At 41.1% G+C, this 19,317-nt stretch overlaps 2 protein-coding genes across 3 annotated transcripts; both read left to right on the top strand.

Annotated features, from left to right (window-relative positions):
• Window positions 1–7,188: 7,188 nt before the first annotated feature.
• Window positions 7,189–12,077, top strand: LOC147048721 (potassium voltage-gated channel subfamily A member 10-like). 2 transcript variants are annotated; one of them, XM_085924736.1, is made up of 4 exons: window positions 7,189–7,230; window positions 8,653–8,779; window positions 9,615–9,718; window positions 9,996–12,077. In XM_085924736.1, exons 3-4 carry the CDS (start codon window positions 9,713–9,715, stop codon window positions 11,643–11,645), a joined length of 1,656 nt encoding a protein of 551 aa, XP_085780862.1. In that variant the 5' UTR covers window positions 7,189–7,230; window positions 8,653–8,779; window positions 9,615–9,712; the 3' UTR covers window positions 11,646–12,077. The 2 variants fall into 2 exon arrangements, with proteins under 2 accessions (XP_085780862.1, XP_085780863.1); XM_085924737.1 differs by having other exon boundaries at window positions 8,653–8,775.
• A 3,334-nt stretch (window positions 12,078–15,411) lies between these two features.
• Window positions 15,412–19,258, top strand: LOC147048722 (uncharacterized). Its single transcript, XM_085924738.1, has 6 exons — window positions 15,412–15,499; window positions 16,382–16,989; window positions 17,110–17,220; window positions 17,555–17,616; window positions 18,192–18,452; window positions 18,692–19,258. Exons 2-6 carry the CDS (start codon window positions 16,392–16,394, stop codon window positions 18,710–18,712), a joined length of 1,053 nt encoding a protein of 350 aa, XP_085780864.1. The 5' UTR covers window positions 15,412–15,499; window positions 16,382–16,391; the 3' UTR covers window positions 18,713–19,258.
• The last annotated feature ends 59 nt before the right edge of the window (window positions 19,259–19,317 follow it).

Below are 19,317 nucleotides of genomic sequence, written 5' to 3' on the forward strand. Positions count from 1 at the left end.
GTTGGGGTGTTTTTCTTTCTTTTTTTTTTTTTTTTACATAAACAACTTAGTAGATTCACAATAGTAGCTGGTAGTCAGTTCAGTGGGTCCTCGCTTCCGTTCAGTAGGGTCCTCAGTCAAGCTGGGCATACATTGCCAATTAATTCACCTGATTCCAAAACAGCAAGATTTTTAATCAGGAGATTTTTAGTCATCCCGGTGCTATTGGCAACTCATGTCTTGGGCTAGGGGAGTCCGTTAGACGTGGCTAAAAAGAACCAAGAACAGGCTTTAATGTACCTGTGTTGCTTTTGTTGATTGTGTGTGTTAAAAATGCCTTGACGGTTTCGTCTGCCTTTTACAAGTCCCTGTCATCGCAGCAGAAAGTTATTTTGTTTCCATAATGTGCAATCCAAAAGTATGGTGGCCCTAAAGTGTTCAAAAGGTTACACTAAGTCACGTTGTACAGCACTTAAAATGAACTCTGTAACATTTTTCTCAAATGTCACAGTATATGCCCGGCTTTTTTTTTTTTTTTCTGTGAGGAAACACACCCAACCACAAAACCCTGACCTCGACGCCTTTGCAAAGTTGCCGTGAAAAGCACATTGCGGACGTTACTGAACTACGTAGGATGCCGTCGTTACCATAGCAACTTTTAAGAAGAATGGATGTAAAAAAAAAAAGTCTTTCTCAGTCTTGCATGACATCCACTTCATCCCTAGAAGCATGACTTTTGCCTTCACTGACTGCAGAGACAAAAAAAATGTATTTCTAAATATAAACATAAATATACGTGTATAGACAGAATGCATATGCAGTACACTTCACCAGAGACTTGTGATGCAGATTATTGCCATAATTAAGCTAAAGTTTAATAGTGAGTGCCAAAGACACACACACACACACACCGTTTCCCATCATACCCCGGGGTGATATATTTAAAACGAGTTAATTCCACAGAGGTTTCACTTGGCGATTAATTAGCAAGAACGCTGGGCTTGTCTTGAAAGATTGAGGGTTTTGATTTCGGATGGCATCCAGATAAGAATAGCTGCCATTGGCTACATCATTATTCCGATTAAAACCCGGATTGGAATATTCTACCCGAATAAGACGATTCCGATCGAGATTTTATTCTGGGGCGCTTCCTGTCGATTGATAATCCGATCAGTGCACATAAAAACATTTATTCCGAAATAGTGTAAGAAAATTGCATATCTGCAACATCAGCCCATGCATTTTTGTGATTCCCAGAAACTACTAGAAGCAGAGCTAGCAAAAAACATGGTCAAGTGTTACTTGACGTAGCAGTGCAAATGAGAAAGATACGCAAAATAACGTCTAAAATGTCGCTACGGTTTCTTGTATGACAATTTGGTCAAAGCAGCCAGGCAGTCCCACCTATCCGTCCATCCGTCCGTCCATGCTGATGGTGATAATCACCAGCAGTGTAGCATACCTTGGTCCTCCTGAGTCCCAGGTTTGACATTTGGCTTCTGGATGTTGACTAGTGTGTGTGTGTGTGTGTGTGGTGGTGGGGGTGGGGGGGGGGCGACATTTGTCTGCTTGTAGCATGCAGCGTTTTCAATGAAGCCTCCACGTCGTGTCTATTTTTAGGCTTCCGACTTGATGCAAGAGTAACAACACGTGTCACGCCACCGCTGCGCCGCCCGCCCGCTCGTTTGTCCGCCTGCCCACGTCCGCTGCTCTCACGCGGCCCCTCAAACATACGGAAAAGTCCACTGAATTGAGTAACTACAACTGGATCACTTTTGGCTATTCATTTCTGCACAGAATTTCAAAATGACAAAACTGGTTTTCCTTTTAGTATTCATTTTTTAAACAAACATTTTTTATATTAGACGGAATGAACAGGTGAAGCACAAATGCCTTGGTTTTGTTTTTAATATCCAAACCATTTAAAAGAAAAAAAAGTGACTTTTCTACTAGTTTCAGTCCCATTTTGTGTAATCTCCTAAATTGTCATGAGAACTGGAGAAAGGTGCATTGCAGTAGGATATTTTTGAAATGGCACAACAAAAACCATATTTGCCTATGCATGCCGACACATTTCACTGTAAATATTTTTGTCCAAACCCGCCGTAGCAAGAATGCACAACATTGACTTTTGTGTTGAAAACACAGCCAGCTGAGTAGAGTCAACATCAATTTCTTGCATATTTTATTGATCATTGACAGTGTTGAAAGTTCATTCTGTAGGAAAATAAGGAGGAAGGGTGCGAAAATCTATGCATTGCTTTTGGTACGAAATGATTCGATGGTTACAGTTTTAACCAGTGTGATCGACACCAACACACACACACACACACACACACACACACACACACACACACACACACAGCTGCATCGGAAACAAAACAAATCCCCCCTATACAATTGCAATAGTTTTTTGTGGGATAGCTCAGTGAAAACTTTTCAGATGATTGTTTGACCTGCATGAAAACACTCGCGTGCGCACACACGTCCACACATTCAAGTGAAACAAGGTGACCAATATGCAATATGTATGCATGTGTGTGCTCCAGAGAGAATGATTGTGAATTTCACACAATATTGTACAGTCCTTCCCCCTTGTATTTATAAGGCTGGATTTACACCGCACGGCTCAAGTGAGACAATTCCGATATGTTTTGGTGGCACGATTCCGATCAAGACTCAGTATTGGAAACAGGCGATAAAAATGTCGATGTATCTGGGATGTTTTGACAAAAGCAGGCTTATATGTATATCCAAACAAAGTTTTTGCTATGTAGGGAAAGAGCGATAGCTACAGTTGGCCACCCCGCCAAAAAAACATTCCATCGGAATCGGGCACTTTTCCCTGCAGTGTAAATCCAAAGAGGTCTGGAAGCTTCCATGGCCGATGACGGCTTTTCTTTCTATGAAATGACGAGACTGATGTACAGAAGAGCAAAGACAATAATTGCCAGTTGTCAACGGACTCGGCAAGTAGTAGGATTTGCACTTTACGAGACAAGGACCGTCTCTGGATCGGAGAACATTGATGTCCTTCCGACATGATTGAGAACGCTCACATCAATAACAATCAAGCCAATAATAATCATGATAATAACTCAAGTGTTTTGTGTTTTCTTTGCATGTTATACTGACTTCAAATAGTTGCTTTTCCCCTGGAAGGCTAATTTTATCCCAAATCAATGAAAGGCCTTCTTTGCTGCTATTCTGGGTGTGTTTTTGTCTTTGTAGCCGTGGGGAGGCATGCAGGACAAATAGCTCCTGGTGTCTTCAGCATCAAGCAAGCGCACGGTGCACGTGCTCGCTCCCTGCAGCTTGAAAGTGAGCAGAGCTTGTGCTATTTTTGGCCTTTTGCTTCAAGAAGGAGAGAAAAAAAGCGGAGGAGGAGGAGACAGAAGGAAAGGAGACTTGAAAGGAGTTGATGGAGATGGAATGTGAACATATCTTCAAATACACGTCCAATGAAATTGGACGTAACGTTACCTGCCGTTTTAGCTATTTTTAGAAAAAAACGTCATCATTCTGTCTCAACAAACTGGGGTGTGGGCTGACATTGGAAAGTATATGATGCTAATTTGTGGCCACCGTATACTGATTTGTAGCTAGAAAATTACAAAAATGTGACATTATGCTGCAAGACCATGTTTAATAACTAAAAAAAAAAGCTTTTTAATCTAAACACAGACATATAGTACAATCATAATGTTTGAGGGCTGTAACATCATTTTATTTAAATAATTTCCATTATTTTTTAAATGTTATTTGTTAAGCTTTATATATTAATATATGTATAGAATATTCTGACATCCATAATTATCTTTTTTTTTTTTCATCAACGTCATCTGGAATTAAACCTGGAATTAAAGAACTAGTGGGCAGCCGTGCAATGACAATTTATGGCCTTAAAAGGATTACCATGAAAACAAGCTGCATTTTCTCTAATCTCATTCCACATTTCTCAGGAACAAGAGTTCACACGCCGCATTGTCCCTCCGAGGTTGACCCACGGGCCAAGTTAAGGTCAGCCAAGCATCCCATCCCAAATCCTCTTTGACGCTAAACGGCCGGGTGAAAAACAACCATTATAATGAACGGCTCAGCGTGTTTTGTGACCCCATACTAACACGGAGAGCGCAATCTTGGTCGCTTCAGACGACTGCATCTGAAATCCAAGCTTGGAGTTTCCATAAGAGCTCAACGGCCGGTCCCCCAGATACCTTTGCGAGGCCAATCCTCCATCTGGTACATTGCTAGTACTTGGGCTCCTTCTACTGGTATGCCAAAGAATCATTGAATTCAATGTTAAAACTGTGACATTTATTCAATTATACATAATGTTGAATAGATTTCATTCGAAACTGAAACTATTTAGGTACAATCGTTAGATCTTGTTTCAACGGAACTATTTTCCCTATGAGAAACTATTATATGTATGTTGAGAAGGATCCTTTGCGCAAACTTAAAAGTACTTGTTATGCGTATGGGCAAACTGGCATCAGTATTTACTTGGTATTGATCGATACCAAAATCTCAGGTGTAAAGTTTGATATTGATGAAAAAAACGCATGCACTCCTGAAGAGGTCACCTTTGGTTAAGGTTACATTTTCAACTGCTTTTTATAGCTCTCATCAGAGTGACTTTCATGCTCTAGAGCAGTTTGGTTCCGAAGGGGGGTGGGATCCCATTTGATTTTTATTTCCCTTATTTATAATTTGACTGCTTGTTCCTATTTTATGGTCATATTTTAAAGGGGGCACTTCTGCTTTACTGTTTGGTTCTGGGTACAAATCCCTCTCGAGTGCCAAAGTCAGCACACCCGCCTAGACGAATTAAATAATAATAACTGATACAATGTTTATCATGGAACATTTAGTAGCAATACATTTACATAAATAGATACAGAATTGAACCGATATTTTAGTTGCCACATTTTACAGCACCAAAAACTGCCATTTAAACAGGGGTGTGTACACTTTTGATTTTTAGGGCAAGTTATTTATTTACCTCATGAGTTTGCTCATTTGAGATGTTTTCCAGGCGTATGTGTGTGTGTGTGTGTGTGTGTGTGTGTGTGTGTGTGTGTGTGTGTGTGTGTGTGTGTATTAGCGTCGGCGATTAGCATGGTGTGCATTGTGTGGGCTTTAAAGCTGCTCTCCTCAGATAAGACCCTCACATGGGCGTTAAATGACAGGCTCTGAAGTGTTAATAATAACAATAACACAGCTATTATTAGTCTGCAGGCATTGTGCAAAAGCTGGATGGCCTGGTGGAGGGAGCCCAAATGTAGTAATTACTTTTCAATGAAGCTGTCCTTGTTGAAAAGTGCAGTTCTTTTCATTCTCGTAGAGCTTTACAATGTGACTGATTGCAACCGAGGAGTCAAGTGTGCAAAATACCTTGTTTCCAAAATAATCTGCAATAAATTGGGTTTTTATTTGCCCACATCCTGATGTTTAACAGAAGAATGTGAGAGAAGCCACACATGAACTGCGTTGTTTTTATTTGTGTTACAAAGATTTTTTTTTGATTTTTTTATTTGTTTTTGTTAACTCCAATAACGTTGCTGCTGATTGCTCTAATAGTGTGTGTGGAATGTCTTACAAAAGCAGTGTTGAAAAAATGTATTCAATATGAGTACACATACCAAATTCGAGCTTTTTTTTCCTCAGTGGTGGAAATCCAAATCAACAAACGCTGATTGTTGGACGTCTCTAAAAGATTATCTTGAGCAATTGGGGTGGGAATGTAGTCCAGTTGTGCTAGAACTAAACAGATTAAGCACACACACACACACACATAGGAAACTTCATAGTATACGTTTGACTGACGTGTGGAAGCTTCCCAGCAGTCACTAATCAAAAGACAAGAGCTTGAACCGGGACATATGGAAGACAAATCAATGAGCGTCCAATCACAGAGCGACAGTGTCATTTAGTGCTGAGTAGTGTCAGATTGGATATTACAATTTGTCTGTTACAAGGTCAAGTCAAACCCCAAAGCATTCTTTATAATAATAGGTTCAATGTTAGTTGGAAAGATGGTATTCTGGTTCATGTTGCATTGCTAATGTTGTGAAATATGAATTAAATACTTTTTTTACCATCTCAGGGGGAGGCCAATTTGTCACAGTTGACAGCCAAACACAGCTCACCAGAATTCTCAAGTTGAATTTTGCCAGGAAGCTTGATTTTAAAAAATGTAATAAAAAAAATCTAATAAATAAATAAAGTAATCATAAATAAATACATAAATCATGAATTTAATTGATATTTCTTCGAGAAAAATTCCAATGAAATGTTTCGCCCAAAATAATACACTCTTTGTCCCCACTAATAGAAAAACTACATGTACATACTTGGAAGAAAAAGAGAAATTGTGCATCAGTTGACAACTGTGTGCTACTATAATACGTATCTAATGTCAGTACGAGTTTTACTTGACATGCCGATGAGAGAATTGCTTAGTCAAGGTGGAGTGTTACCAGGTAAGGTTAGAACGTTAGCAGCAGGGAGAGTTTGATGGATGAAGGACAGGCAGAGGAAGGGGACATCTCTGTCAGCGCTCCCGCAGGATGCTCATCTTTTCGCCCTTTACCACCGCCTCGCTCACTTTTACACACAAATCACTCGCCATCGATTTATGCCCGCTCTGCTCTGAGTCGCCACCTCGTTCATCTGTAACGTTGTTGTGAGTGACCTCCATGTCACTGCTCTGACCTGTGTCGTGATACTGTTAAGATCAATGGCAAATTTTGACCCCATGTGACTTTGGTGGTCACGGAACGTGGAAAATATGTTGTCACAGTATAATGGGGGAAAAAAGACAATGTCTAAATTATATATTGACCGTATCACTATACACTTGTTACAGAATATATGTGATGATAATGTATCATTTGTTTTGTTGTCTTACGTCCCAGAAAAAATTCCTCCCAGTTATCCTTTCCCTCCCAATCGTTGTTAAAGTTTGCAAAACACTACATCCATATTATGTAGCTCCAGAGCTAAGATAAGTCACAAGCTATGTCACCGTTTATGTCATTGTTTGATTTCTTTGTCATTGACTCCTTTTATGTGATCTCATAGTATGTGAAGCAAGGGGATGGACGGAGGAAGGAAAGGAGTCCAATCAGGCAGACCACAAACACTCTTACAATTTGTATATCGTTTTGCCAGTCCTGAAATCAGCCTTCGAATCATGAATGGAATCAAGTGGATTACTAACAACCAGGGTGAATACGATAGATGCGCGTAAGTCACGATACACAGCAAACTGCACAAACAAATATCAAAATCATGAAGTGAAATATCCAAGGTATTGCAATCCAAGTGATTTTATGCACACGGCTGACCTCTAATCATCTTGCATGCACGTGACAACCATCCTACAAACATTTTACACTCATGCGTGAACATAATGAAATTCCTACCCTGGAGACAACGGCCTAATATGATGGATCGAAAACGCTCCAGTGGAAAGACTAGTTTTTGGGGGAGTCGACCTTGACGCGCACCGCTCTTCGCCGCAGTGTGACAGAAAGAGGGGCGACCACGGCACGTTGTGCTTTAAAAGTGGGTAACATTAGAGTCTGGCCTTCTGCTGCCAAATTGGCCACCCTCAACCAGGAACTTTGGAAGGGACATTTTCAAGGACAATTGATTGCTGGGATTAAATCTTTTATTCATGACCTTAATACCTGAAAGCTGCTAATTCAATCTGTTCCTAATTGAATGGTCTTAACGTCACTCTTGGCAGTTTTGAGTAACGTGCAAAAATGAATGAAATGAGATCAGATCTTTCATTCGAATATAGCGTTGAAGTAAATCAACGATCAGCTCCAATTTTGATCTGTAGGAGGCAGAGCGAGGGAGAGAGGGAGAGAAAGAGAGCCACAGAGCCAGGGAGTGTGAGAGAGAACGAGGTGCACACTATGCATTTATTTTAAATTGATTCTGAATTAATTGTCACATTATTTTTACTTTGAGCCTTCAATGTTTTTAGTTCTACTCTGAACTTTCAAATATAACAAGTTTTTTTACTTCCCTAAACATGTAGAAAGAATCACCTTGGAGTCCAATAATGAATTTGGCTCAAACATTTATTGACAGACTCCTTGCTCCAATCTATACTACCTCACACTTTCAGCAAGGTCAATAAGGATATAATAATAGGAGTTGTTTCCCCTAAAAAGAAGTGGCACTTATTTACTGCTCTCACTTGAGGTTGTTTCTCACTCATATGAACAAATAAAAGAGAAGCAATCCATCTTTGAAGTGCTTTTACCTAGCGTGAGACGATTGGACTGATCTGTCAGGTATTGTTCTGTATTGGTTTTGGGGAGGGGGGGCACAATGCAGTCTATTGCCCCAAGGTGACGTTGGATTGGACCATCCTAGTGTGTGTGCATGCTTACTCTGCGGGAAGGACAAAAGAAAATGTGGGGAGGGGGGGGAGCATTCCTTCACACCACGTCAGACGCTAAATCTCCTATCACAAAGCTGATGGGAGGAGGGGAGTGGGAAGCCAGGTGACCCCCCCCCCCGCCTCAAACCCATCCAGCCCTCATTCCATCATCCCTCCTTTAGAATTTAAAACCTTGCTCCAGTGTGAGTATGTGTGGCTGTGCATTGTTTTGTATCTGTGCGCATGTGGCAGCTCTCATTTCCTATCAGGTGTTCAATTACCCAATGGGAGCTTTGATAGAGACGCTCTTGAGAGGGAGTGCGGCTGAGGCAGGAGGATAGAAGAAGAAGAGGAAGAAGTGGAGGGCATTCCTGCCGGGCCGGGACGGGTTGGTAGGTGAGAGCTGATAAGATTGTTGTGATTTGTTTGTTTGTTGCTCAAGGTGATGCTGTCATTGTTCAATGTTAGATCACTGGAAGATGCAAAGTTATTTTTTTTGCTGACATTGCAGAATCCATATTATCTAAGGTTTTAATTCACGCTGCTGAATATTTGGTGTTGCGCTGCAATGCAAAAAAAAAAAAAAAAGAGCTAAGATAGAGAACACTCAGGGTCAATGCAGAACGCATGCAGCCTTAAAGTCCTATAGAGGAGTCGTGGGAATAAGAACAATAGAGTTGATTTATTCAATTTGGCTATATATTTTTAGTTGTTGTTTTGTTATTCAACATCCTGAATGAAGTAGTAATAGATGTGATTTATGTGTGGACTTGATGCGCAAAAAAAGTCAAATAATAAAGAAATAAATTTGTATTAGTCAAGAAAAGACAAAAAATGTTTCAAATGGCCTCCCAAAAATCACTGAAAAGTTAAATGATAAAAATGTCTTGTATATTAAAAGCAAAGAAGAAATAAAGTTGGTTAAGAAGATGAATCAAAACCATGGAAATATTTTTAAGGCTACATTTTGTACGGGATGTCATTGGATTCCACGCAAAGTTGTACCTAATTAACTACCGGATCAGCACACACACTCACGTACGCACACATAGATTCGGTGTAAGCAGTTTCCCGGGCAAACCTGCCGAGGTTTCACTTCCGTCATGATCTCAAGTTGGAACGGGGGGGGGGGGGGGGGTATCAGATGGCGAGTTGTGTGCTGATGCAAACAAAAACGGACAAAAAAGCATTTAACACAGCTGGGTTGCGTTTTGCTCTTATGTCCGTTCAGGTTACCGAGGACTAAAGCTACCTCCATGCCAGCCAGCAGAGCTGAGGTCCGCGCTGGACCCCCTTCTGCAGTCCTGACACCCGAGAAAACCAACAGCCATGGAGGTTTGCACAAATATTATTTAGAAACTGGGGCCAAGCACAAACAAGGAAAACCACAAAACAACTACAACCGTAGCTGCCTAGATGATCTCACAAAATGGCGGCAAAGCACTGAAAATCGAGCGTATCATAAAATCATTACCATGCATGGCTATATTCAGAAGTTGAATTATCCACACAAACAAATCTTCTGATTGGGCAAACTGTACTAGCCTAAACATACACACGCACTTTGTTTCACTCAAATTAAGTATCCATCTACTACTGTATTGCTATCTAGGTTCCTCTGGTTAACTTTGAAAATGTGGACGATGTGGGCATCAACTTGGGCGACCCGAGCGACTCCGGCTACCCGACGTCGCCCACGTCGGAGGCGGCGGATCCCGAGCGATCTCCCCGTCGCTCTTCCCCGCGTCCATCCCCTCGCTGGGGCCGTCGTGAGGGCGCGTCCTCTTCCACGCCATCCAAGGCCACCTCCAGTAGCTGCAGCCTGATGTCAAATATAAAGCTTCTGGTGAACGGCGAGTCGGGTTCCGACGGCGTCTTCAGCAGGATCCCGAGGGACTGCTATGACAACGAGGACTTATTTGAGAAGACGGGCGGGGAGGACCGAGACCAGAGGGTGGTCATCAACGTTTCGGGCCTGATCTTCGAGACCCAGCTGAGCACACTCAACCGGTTCCCGGAGACTTTACTGGGCGACCCCGCCAAACGAATACGTCACTTTGATGCCATGAAGAACGAGTATTTCTTTGACCGTAACCGCCCGGCCTTCGACAGCATCCTGTACTTCTACCAGTCTGGTGGGCGGGTTCGCAGACCGGCCAATGTCCCATTAGATGTCTTTGCCAGTGAGATCGTTTTCTATCAACTGGGCCACGAAGCCATGGAGCAGTTCCGTGAAGCCGAAGGCTTCATCAACAAGCCCGAGGTCTTGTTGCCGACTAACGAGCTCAAAAGACAGTTCTGGCTCCTCTTTGAGTACCCTGAGAGCTCCAGTGCAGCCAAAGCCATTGCTTTTGTCTCAGTTTTTGTCATTACAATCTCCATCTTCATCTTTTGTCTGGAGACTCTCCCCGCATTCAGGAAGGATAGCGCTTACACTCTCCATGCAGCAGATCATGCGTTTAACAAGAGCACGAAAAGTTCAAGTCCTCAACCTGCCTCCATAGACTTGATAGCCTACTTCACAGACCCTTTTTTTATTGTCGAGACCATTTGCATCATCTGGTTCTGCTTCGAGGCCGGCGTTCGTTTTGCCGCGTGTCCCAGTAAGCGCTCTTTCTTCTACAACATCATGAACATCATCGACATCGTGTCCATCCTTCCGTACTTCATCACGTTGGGCACAGAGCTGGCGACCACCTCCGACGATGACGCCAGCTCCGGTCAGAACTTGTCCCTCGCCATCCTGAGGATTATCCGCTTGGTGAGAGTGACTCGCATCTTCAAACTGTCCCGCCACTCCAAGGGCCTTCAGATCCTCGGGCAGACCCTCAAGGCCAGCATGCGAGAGCTGGGCTTGCTTATCTTCTTCCTCTTTATCGGTGTCATCCTCTTCTCCAGCGCCATCTTTTTCGCTGAAGTCGACGAGCAAAATACGCAGTTTGTCAGCATCCCGGACGGATTCTGGTGGGCGGTCGTTACCATGACCACGGTGGGCTACGGAGACATGTGCCCCATCACCATTGGCGGCAAGATGGTGGGCACCCTGTGTGCCATTGCCGGGGTGCTGACCATCGCACTGCCCGTTCCTGTCATTGTGTCTAACTTCAACTACTTCTACCATCGCAAAGCGGAGCAGGAGGAGAAGCAGATGATTGACGACGCCACCGAGGCCCAGAAGAACTCCATGGCTGAAAAATACGGCAGCACGGCGACGCTGGACAAAAGCACCTGGAATCTTGAGAAGAATGGCTTCCACTCGTAGAACAACATTTTCTTCCATGATTTTTGTACTTCTGTAGCATGAAGACAGACGGGTATTTATATCCTTTACTCAAGTTATCTTATTTTGGACAAAGAAAAACCCTTTTAAGAAGTACAATTTCCATCCATCCATTTGAATCTGGTTCTGCAGGCTATTCATGTAGGATTGGACTAAAAAAAATACAATGTCAATAATCATGCCCAAAAATGTACATTTGAAAATAACCTACAGCTGTCGTTTTCTGTAGACGTATTAGGTTCTGTGAGTATTAATGAATCAGAGCAATTCATTTGATGATGTAGCTCACTCTTCAAATTCTTCTCAATGGCTAAAAAGGTTTTAGTGATCAACTTGCCCATCAGTTGAGACAACTTCAGTCAATTTGACATGGGGGGGGGGGGGGCAATGAAGTATGAAACAAGCAAGAAGTATTTTAATGGTGCACAATAGCAAAAGTGTCTTAAATGACTTTTAGGAATCACTTATGTTACATTCTGTCTCAGGACAATTGTAATACACAACAAGGGCATGTTTAGATATACTGTGCATGGACTGTTGAACATTTAGAGGATCCGAGTCTGATGACGGTGGGCATTTGAAGTATTTGCAAAGGTATTATGTTTGTATTGGCATAATGTTCCGTATCAGAGTATCTGATGAAGTTTCCAGTGTCTTTGCAACCTGTCCTTGTGGCAACCTCTCCGCCAAGCCCCTCCTCTCTTCCATTGCAACAATAACCAAAAAAAATCATTACTTCCACGTGAGATTCTACTTGACCATACTTACTTCAATCTATAGTACAAGACTCTCAAGGACGCTGGGAAGTGTCCACACAGTGTGAGCTGTCTTTAATTGTAGTTACATGAAATCCAATTGATAGCTTGCATGTTGTAAATGAGCTGCAAAATATGAAATCAAATGCTCAAAGAACTTGCATGCCAAAAAAAACACACGTTTGATATTTTCTTGCCAACTGAGCATATTTATGCAACGCAAATCCTTTAAAGTACAATGAAAAGCTTGCACTGAATGTTAATTGCATAATGCACTAGTGAGGCTTTAATACGTACAGGGAAGAATACTTACTATCACAACTGTAAGCTTTATGATGTATTAGGAGAAGCTGCACACTCGAAATGTAATAATGTATCATTTATACTGCATGCCATACAGAAATGAGGCTCACACTAAAGTTTGACATAATGAATGTAGCTAATTATAAGGATGGCTGGTCTAGTGGTAATCATGTGAGACCGTTAGATGCGCATGGCGCATTTCAATTATAACAATGTGACATTTGGAAGTCCAATTTTTATAGCAATGGCTGAGAATGTAATCTTGCAATAAACGTAGTAAATGCAATAATAATGCCACGCGTAGGGGAACTCTGTTTGACCCTAGCAAAACAGCAATAATTCCAATGGTAGCCAATAAGATCCTTTTGTGACTTGGTTACTCAGCACTTTATTTTAGGAAGAAGCACTTGTTCTTATTGAGAACAGTCGAGCTACTGAGAAGCGGAGTGGTGCTAACTCAATTTTGGAGGGCGAGTGTAAATAGTACACTGATCCTACAGGATTGGTGCTGAGTGCAAAAATTCATTGCCGCCCCATGTGTCAATATTGAAAGTAAACTTTGACTTGGTCCAGGTTTCATCGGAAAGATACAACTGTTTCTTTCGGGGCTTAAAGTGACCAAAATGGAGTTAACCCACTTCAGCGGCTCAGTTTAAAAAATGAATGCGTGAATGACATGTTAATTCTGTAAAGAGTGCCTTCCATTAAACATGTATGTTGTGGAGTCTCCCACTCATCATTTGGCTAATATGGTCATCTCACAGTTGAAGTGTCTGTTATAACTAATATATTTTGAGAGTTTTGCTTTATTATTTGTGTATTATAAATGTTGGTTTTGTGTGCTTTACCCAGATTTGATTTGTTTTCAAATATTTCCTCTTTTGTATCATCTTCTGAGGAAAAAGTATTTTTTTATTTTTCCATGTAGCATTTTTAATTTGCATGTATATATTTAGTATTATGTTTTGTTTATATTTTGTTATATGTTGAAGCTGAAGTATTTTTGTCATTATATTTTGTTATTTCATCAAATATTTTGCACTTATTTTCTATTTTATTGGTTTTTGCATTTTCTGCAGTTATCGGGATGGACCCTTGTTCTGACTTTGCCTTAAATGTAAGCAGATGAATAATTTAGAAAAGCGTCCATTGTTGAGAACAAACGTGTCCTTGTGGAGGCAATGGATCACTGAACGGCGAACATCAGGCATGCACCCCCCCACCACACACACACACACACACACACTTGAGTCACACAAGGTTAATGCTGATTTGATGCTGCTGTCATTTATAATTCATCAGGTATCACACCAAAAGGATCTGGAGGAATCAATGCCAAGGTCAGCTGAAATGTAACAAGGCGGTTTTACACCGCACTCTAAAAATATTTATTTTGGGTAGTAATATTTTTGTGAAATATTTCAATTTCTTTTAAGCTGACATTTTGGGATTTCTGTCATGTTATTTATTTATTTTTGCTCCAATGGTTTTTATTGCAATATTACTTTTTTTTTGCATTTCATTTTAAAACTCTGTTTTGGTTTATGCCTGATTTGTATCTTTTCCAATTTTGTACTTCAAACATGTTTTTTTATTTAATATAATTTAGAATTCCAAATTTGCCCAAAGCTGTGAGGGTGAGTGCAGATGACTGATGGACGGATGGATAATTTAGAATGATTAAAATTTTACAATTTTTTCTAATATTTGGTTTTGCTTCTTGTATTTATTATATTGTTTCTATAGTTTTATTAACTGAAGACTGTATTTTTCTCAAATATTTTTATATATTACTTCCAAAAGTTTTCCAATATTTGTATTTTTTACAGCAATATTTCTCCCTTATTTGCTAAATGTTGTACTTTTTTATTTGTTTTTTGTTGTAATACTTTCCATATTTCGTTACAAAATTATATTCCACAGCATTTTTACAACATGTTCTTAAAATGGCACGGTCGAGTGACTGAACAAGCACCGCCCCTCCTTGGAAACGATTGGGTTGGGTCATGCGCAAAAGGGCGGGCAAGTCCCAAACAAATGAGAGAGTCATATTTCTGCTCACTCTGCAAACGGCTCATGACCTGCATGTAAAACAGCCGTCAAAGTTCAGCGTTTGAGTGAAGTATGTTGCGCGGATGCGCTGACCAATGTTCTGACCTTGATCACAATATGGAAGCTTAGAGACACCATGTCTTATTGACCAGCGGCGTAGTCCAGGGGGTCCATTCAGTACCTTGATTTTGAGGATAACCTACATTAAAAACTTCTTTCCATTTACATTACAATAAGGGCAAGTGACAAACTGCCCCACCAGAAATAGCAGATGGCAGTGCTGCTAGCAAAACGTTTTTTGGGGGGGTCACTTGGGTCCAGTGCAGAAAAATAGGAATATGAAAAAAAAATCTAGAGTACCTTCTACAAACATTTGAAATCGTTTGTTATTAGTTCGAATGATATGATCCAAAACACGGCTGCTATCATTTGAAAGTGTTTTACATAATATACGATCCTATTATTGATGGCATGGAGGGATACAATTGGATGAAAAGAATAGAAAGTGGGTCAGCAAGGTGTTACGTTCCTCGAGTCAGCCAGCGCCATTTATGGAAAGGTTGACGCCTGTTTGTTTCAGGTGAGTTTCCATCCCCGCCCCCTAAACTGACATCACACAAGCCTCGGTGAAGAAGTGGAGCACAAAAGCGGCCAACAAACAAGAAGCTGCACAGGAGTGTACTTCCTCTCTCACCTAGAGTTTTGACCGTCAACTCATTGCACTATGTAAGTCTTCTCGTTTGATTTTTTTTTTTTTATAATATCAACATTATCAATGTGTATATTTTGGCGATGAATGCTGTTAACGTTACATATACAGCATTTAATGGTGATTAGTTGAACTGATGACTTGTCTTTTTTCTCATGATAAATCAATATTTGTGCATCAATGTCTAATGATGCAAGAACTATTTTCTTCTTCTGTAGTCGTATGTCACTTTATGGTGCCTGATGCAAATAACTGGTTTGTAGCAAGTTGTTTGCACTTCATTTGGTTTCTATTATACAGTGCAATGCGTACAGAAATGTTTCAATCCAAACTGGACTCGCGGAAGAACTAAAAAGTGCACAAAAATACAAAGTTAAAGTTTGTATTTGATGCAAATATACTCATGAAAAAATAAACTTAAAAAATAAAAAGTAAACTTGAAAAATGATAACGATAAAAAAATATAATAATAAAGTTATTATTCCTTTTTTGTAAAATGTATTGATATTCAAATAAAGCACAAACTAAACAAGAATGAAAACATTTATTCTATATGCTAGATATCGCTGTATGTATGAATTGTCTTGAATACGAGAGCTGTATTCTATTTGAGCTGACTCATGCTGTATGTTACTTGTATGTCGTATGTATGTTTTTTCAATGTGTCCAAAAGATTTATTATTGTGCAACAACAAACTTCTAATGCGACAGCTTGCTTTCTGTTGATTTCCTACAAAGGTGAGTCATTTACAGGAAACAACACGCAAATCTGAATAGGTAGAAAAGCTTCTGAGGGAATTTCCAGGTTAGGATTAGTCTTTTTCTTTCTTGACTTAGCAAAAAAAACAGTAATAGGACAACTGTATGATTTTATGATTGATACAAAGTGTTCTCTGCAGTTACCCCACCATGGAAGCGCAGACAGCCCAGCAACGGCCCAACGACAGTTCAGTGATTTTCGTGGCGCCCAATGACACGCGGCGTCTTCTGGAAGTCTATGTCAAACGCAGCCTCAGCCTCAACGATGAGTCACTGGGAATCAAGCGTCACGAGCGCAAACTCAAGTGGGTGACCATCCCCAAAAGGCACCGGAGACATTCCAGCGATCCTTCCATTCACTTGGCCGGGGTCTTGAACGACGGGACTTTTCATTCACTTGCTCCCACCGAGACTCCCCCGGACATACCGCCGGACAACAATGTCAGCAAGAAGTCCAAGAAGAACAAAAAGCCCTCCTTGTGGAAGAACTTCCTAGGTCTGTTCTCACGACGGAGCACTGAGGAGAAAGACGAGGTGCGGGAGTGTCCGTCCGACATTCCCGAGGCTTCGGACGATGACGCGGACCACACCGCTGTGTGCCTGCCCGCCTCGACTCCGGCCTCCTCGACAAAGAAGAAGTTCTCAAAGAGAGCGAGTTTGAAAAGAAGGTTCTCCAAGAGGCGTCTGTCCCTCATTAAGATCAACAAGAGAGAGGAGTGCGACCCGGCAGACATCCACGAAGTAGAAGGTATGATCGGACAATCGCATCTAGCTGGCATAGCGAGATGAATAGTATTTGGAGTAAATAACCAATCATTTCCAGTTGGTCCTTTAGTACCTTTACTCATGTCCTGTTTTTGATTTTCAGCTGTGGTGAGTGTGGAACCGACCATCTCCTACTATGAGAAGGTGTCCGAGGAACTGGAGAAGATTCTCCATGAGGTCAAGGAGAAGGAGGACGCGGTGATTATGTCGGATGGTAAGGACACGTGTGTTGCTAGCAGTTTGGGGGCCTTTGGTAGTTTAGCGGTTCACATAGCTGACACCCAACACAGCGGTGTGAGCTGTACGGGGTCTCAATAGTTATGTGGGTTGGTTGGTAGTCAGTCAACAAATGAATGCTTAGATGGGTAGATTGGGCAAATAGGTCGGGCTTAGGTTAGATGGGCAGGTTCCAGGGATGGCCAGGCACGTCTGTGGGTAGGTTAGATGGCTACACTGTAAAAAACTATTTTATTTTCACTAACTGTGTGATGCTAACAGCTGCTGTCAGGCAGACCAACTCAACGTATTGTTTATTTTTCTTCTCCTAGAGGAAGTCATCAACCGGATCATCGCTTTGACTAAGGAGCAGGGAGACGCTATCGACGACAAGGTCAGTCGGCGACTCAAAAAACGTGACGTTTACCCTATTGTGACTGACATACGGGGTTTCGGCCTCACAAAAGCGATATAGGTTTGGTTGGTAGGCAATTAGCTTGCAAGCCAGCTATTAAGAAGGTATGATAGGTAGGTTGGATGGGTAATGAAAGGAGGTAGGTATGTTTGATGGGTAGGTAGGTTAGATTGGGAGATTTCTTGACGAGACGTCGGTCGGTTGAAAACATTTGCATCAAAGTAGGAAGTTGTGTGAAAACAATACGATGGTTAAATTATGTAGGTAAGCTAAACGGGAGAAGGTTGTTGTTGTTAAATGGGTCAAACGTGATTTGATCACGCAGCTGTATCACAAATGAGGGTGATAAGTAGTCACGGTAATCAAAGTTCAAGTTTCAACATGCGTGTGCCATTATCTCGTCCTGCATCATTGCGCACTGTTGACTTTCAAAGTTGTAAACAATGCTCACCTCTGAAGACATTTGCATAGATCCTAATATAGTATCAGTTTTACTAGAAGTCAACATGAAGGACTTTCTTGACTGACATCTTAACATTGGTTTTGGTTTGCAGATTAAAGACAATACCACCCTGAGCAATTTCTTCCAAGGGATGTCATACTCTTCCTTCCAAAAGCTAGCTGACGCTTACTTGGCGAAGGAGGCGTCACCCACGCGCATGCAACCCACCATCCCGTCCACAGCGCCGGAGCTGGTCAAGCTGGCCTTCACGTTGGACTTCACAGCTCGCGTCGCCAGCCTCTCCCGGCAAAACGTCGGGTACATCACCGGCCTGGGGAACCGCTACCTACAAGACCGATTTGAATATAAACAAGTGAGACATCAGCATCATTTTCTTTTTCAATCAAACCATTGCATAGATAATTCAACCAAGAAAACATTTACATTATTTGTGCTAATAAATCTCATTCTACCAATTAGGTGAAATTGGGTCATTTCATGTCAGACACTTGATCTCTGACGACACAATTGTTGGCAATCACTGTTCTACAATACATGATTGCGTATTTTGTAATTTTTTTTTTTTTCTAATTGATCTGCGTTCTCTTCTAGGCGTGTTCGGAACATCCCTAATACCAGAGGAGGCAGTTACGCAAATGGTGGAACCAGTTCCCGGAGTTAAGGATGAGGTCCAAGTTTCCGGTTTGATTTGTTTCATTTGTGCTTAGTTATGCCGGAAGAGCATAACATGCTGACACGGATGCTTTGAGGACAATCCAAATGTAATTTTACCATAGTAGCTTGGTCTACTATTTAGTATTTAGCATTATAGTTGAGATTTTTTATTTTTTGTGCATGGCACCTAAATTGAGAAAAACACAAAATTAAATGTAGGCCAAATATGCTATATCATCATTGCTAGATAAGCAAAATATTTGTGGACAGTGTATATTTGATGTGTTTATATACTGTATTCATTTGGACCCGCCGTGTAAATCCAGGGTTTATGCAATAAATGTGATGTTTATTTAATTTTGTTCAAAAAAACAACTTTGTGCAATATTGTTTACAATCCCACAATTTCACAGTTCAGATATGAGATGTTTTTGTTATTTATCAGAAGCTCAAATCAAATGTGAAATTCTGTTTTGAATGTGAATGCAGGCATTCATATTGCAAATAAACATGTCAAATCAACAAAAGCTGTCCTGTCGTTTTGGGATGAAGGAAAGGGCAAA

The sequence above is a fragment of the Syngnathus leptorhynchus genome, chromosome 11, assembly GCF_054491065.1.
Source record: "Syngnathus leptorhynchus isolate UIUO chromosome 11, UIUO_Slep, whole genome shotgun sequence".
NCBI classification, from domain to species: domain Eukaryota; kingdom Metazoa; phylum Chordata; class Actinopteri; order Syngnathiformes; family Syngnathidae; genus Syngnathus; species Syngnathus leptorhynchus.

Bases quoted from the DNA above. Each gene is read 5' to 3' on its own strand.
- LOC147048722 (XM_085924738.1), top strand. From the start codon at position 16,392: ATGGAAGCGCAGACAGCCCAGCAACGGCCCAACGACAGTTCAGTGATT. The intron at 17,617-18,191 runs GTCAGTCGGCGA...TTTGGTTTGCAG, and splicing joins GAGACGCTATCGACGACAAG to ATTAAAGACAATACCACCCT. The intron at 18,453-18,691 runs GTGAGACATCAG...GTTCTCTTCTAG, and splicing joins ACCGATTTGAATATAAACAA to GCGTGTTCGGAACATCCCTA.